The sequence below is a fragment of the Drosophila obscura genome, unplaced genomic scaffold (genome assembly GCF_018151105.1).
Source record: "Drosophila obscura isolate BZ-5 IFL unplaced genomic scaffold, ASM1815110v1 contig_37, whole genome shotgun sequence".
Taxonomy (NCBI): domain Eukaryota; kingdom Metazoa; phylum Arthropoda; class Insecta; order Diptera; family Drosophilidae; genus Drosophila; species Drosophila obscura.
This window is the reverse complement of record NW_024542825.1, coordinates 1395783-1411183: the sequence shown is the minus strand read 5'-3', so window position 1 is coordinate 1411183 and position 15401 is coordinate 1395783. Positions and strand designations below refer to the sequence as shown.

General features: G+C 41.8%; 2 protein-coding genes across 5 annotated transcripts in view; both read right to left on the bottom strand.

Annotated features, from left to right (window-relative positions):
* Nucleotides 1-1969: 1969 nt before the first annotated feature.
* Nucleotides 1970-5363, bottom strand: LOC111080706 (polycystic kidney disease 2-like 2 protein). The gene is made up of 8 exons (XM_022376493.2): nt 4933-5363; nt 3503-4478; nt 3202-3433; nt 2913-3140; nt 2610-2852; nt 2331-2545; nt 2198-2251; nt 1970-2127 (listed from the first exon to the last, which is right to left on the bottom strand). The coding sequence occupies exons 1-8, from the start codon at nt 5357-5359 to the stop codon at nt 2007-2009; spliced, it is 2496 nt and encodes an 831-aa protein (XP_022232185.2). The 5' UTR covers nt 5360-5363; the 3' UTR covers nt 1970-2006.
* Nucleotides 5364-7502: 2139 nt separating this feature from the next.
* The window catches only part of LOC111080672 (CUGBP Elav-like family member 1), a 52013-nt gene continuing 44114 nt past the window's right edge, over nt 7503-15401 (bottom strand). For 2 of the 4 annotated variants that reach the window (XM_022376416.2, XM_022376482.2), the window contains 3 exons: nt 10762-11439; nt 8063-8215; nt 7503-7987 (listed from right to left, as the gene is read on the bottom strand). In XM_022376416.2, the coding sequence (XP_022232108.2) occupies nt 7716-7987; nt 8063-8215; nt 10762-11439 (1103 nt within the window). In that variant the 3' untranslated portion in view covers nt 7503-7715. Of the gene's footprint in view, nt 7988-8062; nt 8216-10761; nt 11440-15401 lie in introns of those variants that run through there. The other 2 variants (XM_022376421.2, XM_022376474.2) reach the window with 2 other exon arrangements.

Below are 15401 nucleotides of genomic sequence, written 5' to 3'. Positions count from 1 at the left end.
GCCGACATATTTGTGCATTACAGCCAGGGTTGCCACCATATCAGCCACCATCATTGAATGGGATGCGCATAAAAGTTGTTAAATTTTTTTTTCCTCTGCTACTGCTTTGCGTGTGTAAATGTGTGTGTGTGTGTGTGTGTGTGTGTATAAAGCATAACAGTAATTATGGATACCGGGCTCTTTACAATTGCTCCTCTCTCCTACCTGTCTGCTCATCGGTTTATTTCCTCTTTTCCTCTTTTTCTGTATTTTTTTTTTTTGTATTTGCTTTGGCTCTGGCAATGATTGCAACTTTTCAATTTGTATTTACAAAAGCGAAACAATGCCAGTCATACTATATATATATGTATATCTGTATACGATGTATACGTACCCTGCCCGTATGTCTATCTCCCATTCGTTCGGTTAACAAATTTGAGCCTGCACACAAAATGCAATCCCACCTCAGACTACAGACTACAGTCTGCATTCAGCTTTTTCGACCACTTAAGCCGATGTTTGGTCAAACTTTATTGCACTTTTAATTATTTATGCGAATGCAACAACAACATGGTGTATGTATGTTTTTTTTCCGGTTGTTGGTTGTTGATTTATGGCAGATGAATGAATGGATGCCCCCCGGGCAACTGTAGCTGCTGTTGTTTCGGGGGCATGGTGTGTTGTATCAGTGGTAATTCTTTCCGGAAAACTCCTATGGCACGGCACTGCTAACTTTCTCAGAACTCTCTTTGCACAGTGTTTCCAGTTTGCCCCCCATTTGTTCACCCATTAATCTTGAGCACTCATCACGTAGTTTTTTAGCTACTTTTGTCTGAGGACAAACCTGCCTGATGTGAATTTTTCACAAATGCAATTTGCCCCGTTACGCACCACAAAATTCAAGCACAACTAACCTAATTTACGCTGGCAACCCTGGCCAGAGCGCTAGCTCTGACTTTGTGCTCCTTTGGCTCTCTGGTTCGTTGCCTCAGAGTGTTGCAGCTGTTTTGCTGGCCGCAACCACAGGCCCCAGGCCCTGACGAGGCGATACGGTGGAAGGGAACGTGATGTAGTCCGCTGGAGCTGCTCCTAATGATGCCACATGTCCTGTGGCAGCACCCTAACCGTTCGCAGCCATAACTAAATACATAGTTTAATTCGTGGCTCGACGCTTTGTTCACGGCTGTTGCTTCTGCTCATGTTTTTAATTCCGTTACGCCTTTGTTGCCAAAGGATTAAGGAATGGGCTCGGGCATGGGCATGGGTCCCTTCTCTGCTCCTGGTTTTTAAGCCCTTGGAGCAAACCGAGCACGGATTTTGGGGGGCAGAGAGATTAGCGCTGGGGTTTCTGCGGTTTTGTCAGTTTGTTTTCGAGTCTGCCGGCTGCCGCACACAGCAGCAGCAGCAGCAGCAGAGCAGAGCAGAGCAGAAGTTAATTAATTTTCGCTTATTTGATTGCTCCGCCGGGTTATGTGTTTGGCTGCTGGTTCTGGATCTGCTCTGGATATTTGAACACCATGAAGCACACATTAATATTTTACTTCAAATACATTTAACAAGCGAATAGTCTGTAAATATCTGGAGTACTCTGGAGTACCAAATGTAAGCACTTCATAAATATTAATGGTTCTCTCTATGGAATAATATATATATATTTTTATTATTATTATTTCTATATTTCTATATATTTTCATTTTTATTTCTATAGATTTTTGTACCAAATGTAAGCGATACATAAATATTAACTGGTTCTCTCTATGGAATAATATAACTATATTTTTATTATTATTAATTATATATTTTTATTAATATTTCTATATTTATTTATTTATTTTTGGTTAATATTTTATTTTTTATATATTTTTTATGGTACCAAATGTAAGCAGTTCATAAATATTAAATGGTTCTCTCTATGGAATTATATACATACATATATATATTTTCATTATTATTATTTCTATATTTTTATTAATATTTCTATATTTTTTTTATTTATATTTCTATAGATTTCTGGTTAATATTTTATTTTATTGACTGGCCTTCTTTTTCTTTTTGAAGTGGCCTCTATCCACGTGTTTCTTGACAATATCCATATGGTTAACCAGTTGCTCCAGAATATCCTCAAGCCGCATTACGCGATTTTTCAGCCTAAAAGTTTGCCCAAAAAAAAAAAGAGATGAGAGAGAGAAGATTCCAAGTGTTGTTTTTGACTGCTTACTGGTACAGCTCCTTCTCTTCGAGATCTGGTTGACCATCTTCAAAACGTGGTGGACTGGCAGAAGAAAGGGATAAGGATTAATTAAGCATTAAGCATTATGTTGAAGACAGAATTGTTAATCAATTAAATTTACCCGTGGAAAAAAGGGTGCTTTGCTTCCTCCGCCTCTGCGGCTAATGCAGCATCATGCTCACGACGCTGGATGCGACGCCGCAGACAGCAATAGAAGAGCCAGTTGATGGCCACACCCACTTTCCTGTAGACATACGAGCCCAAATGACTGCGTCCCGTGGTAATCTCACTCTTCACGGAATTGTACGTCTCCATTATGATGGCCAGGAACATGTTCTAATGACAGACAGACCCATGAAAATGCTCTGGCATTCAACTAATGGACAAACAACAATCTCACCAACAATATGAAGAACATGAGCAGAATGTAGGTGAGAAAGTAGATGGGACCCAGCACTCGATTGGCCTGCTCGATGAGCTTGTACTGAAAGTCGCCTAGGATCATGCGTACCATCGTCAGAATGGAGGTGGTAAAGGTATCAAAGTCTGGATGCTTGGTGCCAAAGAGCAGCAGGCCCAGCTGAGCATAGGCCAGAAAAACAATGCCAAACATGAGGCTAAAGCCAGCCAAGTCTTTGTAGCACTACAAGGCACAAATGGCACAAATAAATAAATAAGTAATTAATAAATGTGTGTGGCATACCCTGCGCAGTGTTGTCGTAAACTGAACGAGTGTCTTGTTGAAGCTGATGAACTTGAATATCTTGATCCAGACAAGAAAGGCCAATAGGGCCATCATATCCACGTAGATGTTGTTCCAAAAGCAAAGAAAATCTATGCTGAGAAATCCATCCTTTTTGCGGAGTGTGGCCATAAGCGATTGAATGTGAAAAGTGTGCCAAATATTGTAGACAAAAGCCAAATAGCAAAACTGCCAAATGTAGAGAATGGAGTATCAGGATAATATAATTTTATAGCAAATATATATTTACCAACAAAACGATGCCATCGAGCACATTTAACAATGATCTGTAGTAGATTTTGAAGCCCGTCTTGCGCAGTTCATTCGTCTCGAAGATGGTGTAGTAAACGACCATCACATACCAGAAGATAAAGCAGACCATTTTGAAGAGGTTGCGCTCCGTGAAGAACGAATATTCGCGCACCGTGCACAGGTGCGTCTGCGGTATGATGCAGCCCGTCGGTGGGATTTCCGCTATGAATCTAAGGGGCGAGAAGAGAATAAATATAAAGCAGCGCTCAATCTTTTTGGCTGGAAGCTATTCCCCCCACTTGGCACTCTGAAAGATGTCCGTATTCTCGTTGTACATGCTGAACTCGATCACGCACAGTCGCGCACCGCGATCCACCCAATTGAGATTCTTCAGCTCCCTGATCTTCTTCATGTTCGCATCCTTCTCGTAGCTCAGATCGACGGTGTACCCGCCGGAGCGATACAGGTTGAGCAGCGTCCAGATGGGCGTGGCATCCAGATCGTGCATCGTCATAAAGTCGGTGGACTTGTGCGTGCCGCCGGTCTCTTCCGTGGTCTTCGAGTACGGGGCATAGCAGGTGTTGAAGTACCGTATGAAGGCATCGTTCACGTAGCAGCTGCCCTTGCGGACGCGTATCTGCCGGATGCGCGGCGGGCCCAGCATGAGGTTCTCGTGCAGAAAGACGCGTCCCTTGAGATGGGTGACCCACCTGGTGTCGTTGCCCAATAAATCGGTAAAACCGCCGCCAAAACCACCTGCCCCGCCACCGCCACCGCCTCCACCACCCCCTTTTCTTGCGTGCAACTTTCCAACTGCTGCGCTGTCGTCGCCGATATCATCGAACTCGCGCTCACCGATGGCTCGAATACTTCTGTCCCCTGTGCCATCGTCATCATCGGCGTCATCCTCGTCATCGATCTCCACATATCCATCCTCCATAAACAAGCGATCTTCGCTGAGCCTAAACCGTTGCGGGTCCGTGCTGTTGCCATCGGTTTGGGAGGTTGTGTTTGTACCATCATTATCATCATCATCATCCTCGACTTCGGTTGTGTTTGTGACGGCCGTCGTACCATCGTCCAGGGCAATGGTCGTACCACCGTGCAGCGTTACCAAAAAGTTAAACTCCAAATAGTCCCACCAATCGGACACGGTGAGAATTTTCTCAAACGAAATGGTCACCGTGGGCTCCACAACCATTTCGCGTACGCTAAACAGTTGCTTTATGGTGGTGTTCAGGTAGTACATGTACGGCTGTCGCACCGATAGAGCCACTGAAACGAAAATTAATAAATAATACATAAAAAGAACTAGCACGAAAATGGGTCTACACTTTTCAACTGTCAACAGTTTAACTTGAACTTAACTCCATTTTATAAATGATTTTCTAATTAAATGTGTTTATAACCCCCCATTAAAAACCTCTTGTTTCCGTTTAAACTTAAGTTAGCCGCCAGCTCAGGGCAGCAGCGCTAACAGGGCAGCAGCGCTAACAGGGCAACAGCGCTGTTAACACTTCAGTTTAACAGCCTGTTAACACTCTTTGCTAGCAACCTGTTCTCTGTTAAAAGCTTACTGTTAGCGCGCTCTGCCAGCGCTCTCACGATCGAAACGGCGCTCTAGTGGCCTAAGCTTTTCTCACACACTAATAAATAACTTTCTACGTTCGCAGCAATAATAAATAGTAATTCTGGACAGTGTTCCTGCCTGCTTGGCTCCGCCACTCACCAAGTGATGTTAGCACTAGAAAGATTAGGAACACTCCAAATTCCATGAGAGCATCGCGCACCTCATCGTCGCTGGAATAGAAAATCCGCGACTGTTTCATCCTGTTTGGTTGTATTGGCTTATGGAACTTGCGTCTACCATGTTGCGGTGTTGGCAGATTTTCCGCGCTCGCATCCACTTCTTTCTTGCGTCCGAATATGACTCGTTTCTCGACTTTCGGTTTTTCCTCGCTGGGCACATACGGGGGCGACGGCTCTGGTCGGGCCGCGCTCACTGAGGTCCGGGGGGTGGGTGGCTTTATTTGAGCTGGCTCCGCAACGGGTACACGTTTGGCCATCTGGGCGCGAGTTGGAGCCTGTTCCCGCCTGGTGGGCGCTTTCTCGTTGGTCAAGTAACTTGGATCCACAACGGGTAAACGTTGGACCATCGGGGCACGAAATGGAGCCTGCTCCCGCGAGGTGGATGGTCGCTCGCCGGCCAAGAAACTTCGCGGAGAACGCGGCACAGTCGGCGGCGGGATCCCACGAGCATGAGTCCGTGTCGGCAAGGCACGTAGCCGAGTCACTTGCGATATGCCACGGGGATGGGTCGGCGGTGGACTGCCACGGGGTTCGGTTGGCGTTGGACTGGCCCCTGGTTGGGTCGGCGGTAGACTGCCACGGGGTTCGGTCGGCGGTGGAGTGCCACGGGGTTGGGTCGGCGGTGGACTGCCACGGGTTGGGTCGGCGGTGGAGTGCCACGGGCTTGGGTCGGCAGTGGACTGGCCCCTGGTTGGGTCGGCGGTGGAGTGCCACGTCTTGGTCTTGGAGGCGGGCTAGGACGCTGACCCTGTGATCCCTGCTTCTTACTCTTATCCTCTTTGTCCATTTTGAATGAAAACTTGTCTTACAACTTTTTTTTGCAGTAGAATTTGTGCCTTCAAGTTGACGGAGAACTGAGAACTGACGGAGACCTGCTGGCAAGACCCCAATGACAGTCATGAATCCTGAAGCTTAAATAATGCCTACTCGGACCTCGCTCAGCCCAGAGCACATGCTACAGAGCGAGATGCCAGCACCAAGGTGGAACCCAGACAGCTGCTGCACATGCAGCAACTCCATTCATATGCATATTTCATGCGTTAACGCCAACATTTGAATTGCAACACGAACAGGGGGAACAGTACGCGGCTGCGGATGCAGATGCGGATGCGGATGCGGACCATGAAAAGAAGAAGCCATCGCAGGCTGCTCTTGATTTATGGTCCCCCACTGTGGCTCTGCTGTTCCCGCCTGCGAGCTATCAGCGCCAGTTGAGTTGTCAGTGGCGCATAAAGAATCCCCATGTACAATAGCACCTCTCTCGCCCAACGAATTGTTCGTGCAGCTCGTGTGGGAGGGGCTTAAAGTCTGGAGATGGCAGAGGAATTTCTTAAGGTTTTTAAACTCCTTTAAATTCATCTTAAAATCGTTTCGAGTAGCCAAACAATTTTTGTTTAAATATTTTATTATTTATTTTGTAAATCTTTAAAACCTCTAGATTTGGTCTGTTTTTTTTTTCCATTTTGCTTTTGACCTCTCGATACAAATTACTCGTACAAATATTTGAATCCTCAATATACATACATACATATGCATAATAATTATTATGTTTATATTTAAATTTAAATTAAATTTTGCTCTTCAACGTTGAGTGCAAATTTAAGTACAAATTGAACAACAAATTGTGTGTGTGTGTGTGTGTTTTGTATTGAAATCAATTGATGCGAGATAAATTAAAATAGTATATAGTTTAAAACTATTAATGACTATAAAATGATGCCTGAAGTAAGGATGAATTAAAAGCAATGCCCCGATTTGTATATATCATTTGTGACGTTTGTTTGAGACTAAGCAACTAAATGTTGCTTTAGCTAGCACATCTACTAGTTAATTGATGATTTCATGTTTTTGTTTTTTTTTTCACAGAATTTTCTAACAGTTATTTTAGTGTTGCTTTTTGTTTTGTTTTAAATTGTATTAAGGCTTTGTTTCATTTAAAAGTTGCTTCCAACGAACGGAATTTCGAATGTTTTGTGGGTTTTGTTTGTGCCCGTACTAAATTTTATTTATATATTTATTTTTGTTGTTTTTAGTTTTCTTATCACTTATGTAACTTAAGATTAATTTGCTAAGTTGTTTCATTTGATTGGGTGCGGTGCAAAATATGATATTTCCTTTTAGCCTGCCATTTCCTGGGTTTTGGATTTTATTATAGGTTTTCTCTTTTTGTTTGCTTGCTTAACTATTTGGCTTTGAAAAATACTTTGGCGCCACACAACGCAGCTTCAAATTTCTGAGGGGGGGATTTTTGTTTTTTTGGATTTTATTTTTGGATTTTGTTTGCCGACCACATTGAATAGTTTTGGTAGTGGTAGTGGATGATGATGATGATGATGGTTGATGGGGGTTTTTCAGCAAATGTGATTACAACAAGGATGCAACTTTTAGGCTACTTCTTTGGTTGGATTTTGTGGTTTGCCGTTCCATTCATATCTCTCTGTTTTTTTTTTGATTTTTGATTTTTTGTGCACTCTAGAACTTTTATTTTTTTATCTCTCTATTTATCTTTAGCTTTAGCTTTAGCTGTGTGTGTGTGTGTGTTCACTTATCAGATACATTTTTGTAATTGGTCCTTTGGTTTCAGAACTTTGCTTAGAAGGCACAATTGTTTAAACTCTATATAGTTTCCATCCTCCACTGTCTGTGTGTCTGTCTGCATGGGGTGTATATAATGTGTGTAGATGTGTGTTTGTGTGTGTGTGTCTAGTACGGCTTGGCCGCATCCTTGGAACGTTTCAGTTGGACCTTCAAGCGCTTGGTCCCTATCTGGAAACCATGCATCGCCTGTATGGCCGCATTGGCCGAATGTGGATTATCGTACGAAACGAAGCCAAAGCATTTGGACAGATTCGTCTGCTTGTCGATGAACACCTTGGCCGATAGCACATTTCCGAACGGCAGAAATGTCGAGGCGAGATCCGTGTCGATGAACTCCTGAGGTAGATGATAAATGAATAGATTGCTCCCATCGGGACCTACAAGAAAGCAAAGAAAGAAAATTGGCTCAGTAAAGTGTATTTTTTGGTTAGGTTTTTCCAGCCTTGACTCACCCTCGATCTGTTTGCCAGCCACACCTGCTGCGGCTGCTTGTAGGGCACTGGCATTGAGGGACTGTGACGAGGCGCCATAGGCGGCACCGGGCACCGATCCATTTGTCAGTCCACTCAGGTTGGGTGTGTAGGGATCTGCGGCACTTGTGGTCCCTGCAAATCGCAAACAAAATAATTGTAAATATTTATTATCAAATAATATCGACATTGATGGAAAAATGGTAATTTTTTCGATATTGATTTCCTCTGTAAACAAAATACATATAACTATACCAGCAAAACAGAGCGCACTCACACGAGAACAAAACACTCGTGCACAGATGGAGACGGGAACACACACACATAGAGAAAAAGACAGACACTCATACACATACAGATATATCTATATAGTTACATCTGAACAATAAACGTGCTCGGAGTTGAGTTAACGCATATGAGATTTTCCCTTATATTTATTATTACTTTTTGCCCTTCCCTTCTCCCATTTCACACTTTTGTTCTCTGCCGTTGTAATGTTATTTTTTGTTTTACTCGTCCCTTCCATTATTAAATTTGATATTTTTCTTTTATTTCGGTTTTATTTTTTTGTTGTTGGCCTTTGTGTATTTTTTTTATCACGAACAAATTTGTTAGCCTTTGTTGTTTGGTCTCTCCCAGCGTGGCGCCACTTTTAATCGAGCCTGCCACAGCCCTCTGCCCCAAAAACACCTCTTACGCTCGCTTTGTGCAATAATCGGCTCTCTCTCTCTCTTTTTTTTTTGCTTTTTGCTCTACTAAAAATTTATTACTTTCTTTAGTTTTTCATATCGTTTTATTGCATTTCATGGGCGTATATTTTTTATGTTGCTGCAAATTACTGGAGTGTATTTTTCACGTCAACATTTTCGGGGGGTGCTGTACTCCCCAATTTTAGATGGAAATTAATTTTCATGTTTGCGGAATCTATAAAAGTGAATTTCGGCTAGCTGAATATGAACTGTAATCGGGGGATGTGGATACAAAAAATCGACTAAAACTAATTGGAAAACTTTCGGTATTTGATTTGGTTCCATGCGGGGCAATTATCGTTTGTTCAAAAGTTTTTTCACTACTTTTTGCTTGCCAATGATTTAATCGCTTTTATTCAACGAACAGCCGCCAAGAAAGAAAAACATAGCGTAACAGATATGTTTTTTAGGTCTTCATTTAGAGTGTGAAATAATATTTAAGGCAACCATTTAGTTGATTGATTGTACTAAGTCATATTGCCCTTCTTCACTGGTTATTAATATGGTGGGAATATGGTTTCCAATGCTTGGCATCAAATTCTTTAAGATACAGGCTCTTTCTGCTCTACAATCGTTTTCAGATTTAAACCGATCGAGCCTACATTTATATATTATAAATATTAAAGCCTTGTCCTTGAAATGTTTTTCTGCGATTTCTGGCTCCTTTTTTTCTGCTTCAATTCGCAGTTTTTAATGTAGAAGAATTATCTTTCCTGCTAATATGAAACTGCTACCCGTAGAATCTCTACCTGACTCGGCCGAAATGTCCCCTTCATATTGTTATAGTATTTCTATAGTATTTCCTTTTTTAGATGCAATCAACAACGCATTCTGCGAAATTCTATTTGTTGTTCTTTTCTTTTTTGTCTGCACATGATTTGAACTATTTTTCCCGCTCGAACTATTTTTTGTTCACTTTGTTATGGCAACGATGTAAAACTTGTCCACGGTTTTCATTTTTTACTCATCTGCTTTATGTGCTGGTTTGGAAATATCATATTTTTTATTGACAGAGATGGGCAAACGGATAAACAACAAAACAAACATAAAATAAACGGAGAGAACAAAAATTTGAATTAGATATTTTTACACATAGATACACAGATACATATGTAGAACTTACTACTGGTAGTGTTATTGGGGGGACCAACAAAAGAGATATGAATATATATAGTACATATAGACAATTTTAATTAACAATAGAGTTTTTGAATTTACAGAGCCTGCGGAAATTTGTAGAGTTTTTATATTAGTGTATATTTATTTTATTTTTCAAGCGTGCCTTTTACTGGGCACGCAAACGAGAGAGGGAGAGGGTAGCTTGATTTAGATAGTGGGAATTCTGGAATCAAGCTGTGTGGAAGGGTGAGTATTTTATATAGCCAGTTGTGTGTGGGGAATATGGTTAAAAAACATATTTCTGGTCTCGAAGGAGCTGCTCAATTATACCAATGGATTTATTTAATCGAGTGTGGAACTATTTTTCTGTACAACAATTTTTGTACATATATTATAATAGATTATAATCTATATAATTATCTCTTGAGCATTTTGTTTTTTCATAAAGTTCCAATAAATTTTAATTTGAATTTTATCATTTACCAACATTCTCAAATTATTGAATGTACGATAAATCAAGCCTGGGAAGGATGGTCTGGAAAGATGATTTTGTGAAGTTTTAGTATTTTCAGCAGGGCGCAGCGGGGCGTGGCGGGGCGCACATGCAGCAGAGGGCGACAAAGGCTTCACTTTGTTTGTGTTAGTGTAAGTAAATTTTGGAGCGGTAAAAACTCTTCGTTTTAGTACAGTACAAGACAAAACAGTTAAAACACACAAAAAACAGACAGAGGTACGGAGACACACACATGGATACGAGTACGAGTATAGACACAATCTTGGGGGGTGGGGTGGGGGGATGTTCGATCTACTTACAGAGCGCGTTCAGCGACAGCGTTTGGCCGGCGCTCGACTGCGGCGGGGGCGTGGCCGCATGCCCCCCCATCAGCTGGGACATGCTGTACGGATGCTGGATCAGCTGTCCGGCGGCGGACGCTGCTCCGGGCTGGTGCGTGGCCTGGGCATAGACCAGGGAGTGCTGCTGCTGCTGCTGGCGTTGGTGGATGATGCTGCCGCCGCTGCTGCTGCTGGTCGAAATGTGGTTTTGGATGCTGTGGATGCTGTGGTTGCTGCTGCTGTTGTTATTGTTGATGTTGTTGTTGTTGTTGTTGTTGGGGGCGGTGGCGATGGTGAGCGGATGCTGGTGGTGGTGGTGGTGCTGCTGCTGGTGGGAGGTGGGTGCGGCGGCTAGCAGTGTTACCAGATTCTGCATAGACAGGGATGGAGCGGCGAGCAGTCCAGCGCTAGGAGCATGCCCGGCGGCAGAGATCCCGATGCTGCTGCCGCTGCCACCGCCGCCGCCGAGGGCTGATGCGGATGATGATGGGCCGCCGCTGCCAAGTGAGAGAGGTGCTGTGGATGCGGCTGCTGCTGCTGCTGCAGCCGATAGAGTTGCTGCTGCTGCTGCTGCTGCACCGACGGATGTTGCGCCGCCCCCGGGTGGGCCGTGCTGGCTGTGGTGGGCACTGTTATCCGGTGGATGGAAATTTAGTCCTGATTTTCCATATTTATTTTTTGTTTGTGTTTTTTTTTTTTTGTACAGTTTTTGAGTTTTTGGTTTTATGGTTTTAAGGTTTTGGTTGAGTTGGTTGAGTTGATTGATTGATTGATTGATTGTTTTTTTTTGTACATGACCACAGAGTCAATCATAGACATACCAAAAAATGTTCAACGAATATTTATATATAAAAAACATAGAAGAAAACACACACCCAATTGGATTATTTACATTTACAAAAATTATACAAAAAAAATTAATTTTGGTTTTTAATTTTTTTGTTTTGTTTGCAATGCAATATCATTTCGATAATGATCGATAAAAATTCATGTAAATATTTAAACATACAATTCAAAACAAATAGTTCAACAAAGTAAAAAAAATAAATCACGGAACAGGAAAGTAACGAAAAAAAAGGGAAACGGGTGGAAGGGAAAACAAGAACAAAATGAAAATGTAAAACATAAAATGATAAAATCAAATAAACATAAAAATGTAATAAATTAATAAATTATTAGATACTAAATTAAAAAAGAAAACTAAATAAATATAAATTATTATTCAACTCACAACAATCTAAATTTGGAATTGAATTTTGAAATTGATTAAAATTCGAAGTAATTTAACGTGATTGAAATTATTTGCAAGTACAATTTAGGTTTTCATTTAAAATTTTCAAAACAAATTTCGATTAAATTTTATTTTAAATACGGTTAAAAAATAATAAAAAAAATAATAAAGATTTGTGAATAAAATAAAAATTCAGGTAAATAAGGCCGGGATGCAAGGACTTAATTAAACAAATAAAAATCATACATTACATAAAAAATAAAAACATAAATGAAAACCAAAGACAAAATCAGACAGTTAAATAAATACATAAATCTCAATGTCAGCCGAATGCAGTTAGACATAAGCTTTATCAATTTAAATTTCAGTAAATCAATTGTATGCAAAAAAATGAGGTAAAAATCTTAAGAGGCTGGCAAAAAAGAAACAGGAAATGAAGGGAGACTTCCGCTGTGGATTCATTCCCATGTTGCATACTTGGCGGCGCGGGCGAATGAGTGAAAGCTTTTCTACACAAAACAAGGATCCTATAGGAACACATAGGAAACAGGGAGACGGGGAGAACAACAGGCAGGTGCCATATGCGTGTGTGTGTGTGTGTGGAGTAGAGAGAGAAATGAACACAGAGACATTCACGTGGGGGAACAGGAAAACGGAGCAGGATATTGTCTAGCATATTTAAAGAATATTCACAAAAAAATTGCTTTCTCTCTATGAATGAGCTGCCCAGTAGGCTGTGTGTGTGTTTAGTTGGACTATCCTTGGATCCTTAGACTCCACTGTAAAATCTCCTTTCTAGCTTCCCATCGCCCACACCCTTTTGTGGGCATAATAAAACTTTAAGTGTTTCTCACCTGCGGACAACTTCAGGTTTTGCTGTTGCCACATTGGAATTGCATTTGTTTTACATGCCACAGCGCCCTTGCTCCAGTCCCCAGGCTATTGGGGCAGTCTCTTTTTTTTTTTGTTTGTGCTCTACCCCTTCTAAGGCTCCTTCTGCATTTTATATTCCTCTTCTATGGTGTGCTTTCTGTGCCTTTGATGGCGCCTTTTGGCCCTGCGGGTCTTACGTAAAGTCTTGTAAAAATGCTAGACAAAGACGTTCCTTGTGGGTTATTTCTTTGCGGCTTTTTCTCTGACGTAAACATTCTTCATGTATGAGGCGAGTTTACCCAAGCAAAATATTCCTGCCTGCCAAATAATTAGCTACCCCGTTGGAAAATCTCACAATTAAATAAAGTTTCTCGTCATCTTCAGCCGAAATTGGTCAAATCAGCAAACGTTTACAGGTCTGCCGCATCCACTTAACGGTTGCATTCAGCACTTACGTAGATATACAACAATAACAAACAAACAAAAAAAAAACGCCGAAGAAGAGGATGAAGGAAGCTTGAGGACACGTTCCATACATTTGCTGGCCATCAGAGTTCGGTGTCGTTTGGAGTCTTATTTCTGCCGCTGCTCCTTCTGCCTGCCAGCTTCTGTTCTGTTCTGCTCTGTTCTGCTCTGCTCTGTATGGGGCTGACATTTAAAAACGTCATTTGTTATTCAAGTGGCATACGTCGTCGCTCTAAGTTCCATCTAACTGCCCGACTGCCCCTGACTGTGCCCTGACTGTCGCCGCTTACTGTCCGTTTACTGTTACTGCCGTCAGGTCGGCAGCCTCCACCATCTCCCATAGTCCCCTTCGATACCCTTTCGCTTTGCGTGTGTCTTGGTGGGATATGTGTATTGAGTGATCATGTTTGCCTTGCTCCAAGAGATTTATTATGGGGAGAGTGAAGTGCAATTTCTCTCTTATGGATATTATTTCCTGAGCCTAAATTTCTGACTTTTTATTAGACATATTCTACGTATACTCTGTAAGATTTGGTCTCGTAAGAGCATCCTAACTTTCCCCAACGATATATCCGTGCTGGGATTTTTTTGTGCTTTGTGCGATTACATCACGCGCCGCTCAACATTTGGCTGTCTGTGATTCCCCCTTTTACGAGTATTTCATTTTTTTTTTTTTGTTCTGTCCTGTTCGTTCCTGTCCCTGTTCTTCGTTGGTTTTGCTGTTTGTTCAAGCTCTCTTGTGCTTGATTTGTTATGCGCAAAATGTCCACGTTCATGTCGAGACTGGGCACTGCCGGCCAGACGAAGAGTTGGGCACTGAAGGTGGGAGGGGGCGTGGCACGTCGCTCATTCTAATGAAGCGACGCTGCATATGCAACACGTTTACATTGACGCCCTGTACGTGTGTCCAGGGCTGTGGGGTTGTGTGCGAGTCCGAAATCTGTGTGGCCGTCTGGGGGCCATCATCATCATCGTCGCTGGGCTGCTGCTGCTGCTTCTGCTGTTGTTGTCATCCCTGTCATTGTCGTTGTCCACCTTTTAATCCTATTACAATGTTTTTGTTTTATTCATCATGCTCTTCAGGCTGCTGGGCCTTCTTTCAGTTCCTTGTCCTGCTGCTGCTGCTGCTCCTGGCCTAACCTTTCCCTCGTTTCCTCGCTGGTCTGTCGCTCGTCTGCATTTATGCAAATTTTGTTGCTTAAATTGAAATTAATTATTTGACAGTTGTCGCTGGGCGGAACAGACCTGCAAGAAGGGGGAACCTAGCAGCATTTTTTTTTTTCCTATTCTTCCTTTTGTTATTCTTTATACTCTGGTCTAAGCCGAGGTTCCTGTTTATAAATGAAACAACGACGGGCTTTGGCATCAACAAAAAAAAGGGGGAAGAATGTAACTTTTATTTGTAAGTTTTACATTAATTCTTGTTGAACTTTTTTAAATGCCCAACAAATGGCTGCAGTGCACTAAGCTTCAGAGACTCGCAAGTCATTTATCTTGCGGGTTACAAGAAAAAAATCCCCGATTTGTATCCCTACTTCTGCCTCACATAATGTGAGCATTTCTACAGATTTTCTTTATTTTTCCAGGTACACAAAAAAGAAACAGAAACCCTTGAGCAGATTTCACCTATTCCTGGCAGCTCTTTCAACCTGCTTTAATATATTTTCGAATAATCCATAATTAAACACATACACGCACATGGGGGGAAAATGTTTCGATCAAGTGAATAAAACACAACAAAATGAATGAGAACAGCGGGAAAGTTTAAGTTAAATTTACCACAAAAACACGCAATTAAAATTACAATTAAAGTTCAATCTTTTGTTCCCTGTGGGTTGCAGTAAAAAAAAAAAACACAGAATTAAGTGCGCGAAAGTAAAGAGAAACAAAAATAAAAAACACGAAAACACGATTAAAATTCTTTTGGGAATAAAAAACGAGCAAATGGGTGAAACGGAACAGAGACAGATATAGATATAGATATGTAATGAAACGATAGAGACAGAGACAGATCAAATGATGCAACGCTGTGGATTTATCTGTATCTTTG

Coding starts and splice junctions, on each gene's coding strand:
- LOC111080706 (XM_022376493.2), bottom strand. CDS start 5,359: ATGGTCCAACGTTTACCCGTTGTGGATCCAAGTTACTTGACCAACGAG. Junction 2,252..2,330: donor AAGCACCCTTTTTTCCACGG/GTAAATTTAATT, acceptor TTCTTCTGCCAG/TCCACCACGTTTTGAAGATG. Junction 2,128..2,197: donor GAAGAGAAGGAGCTGTACCA/GTAAGCAGTCAA, acceptor GCAAACTTTTAG/GCTGAAAAATCGCGTAATGC.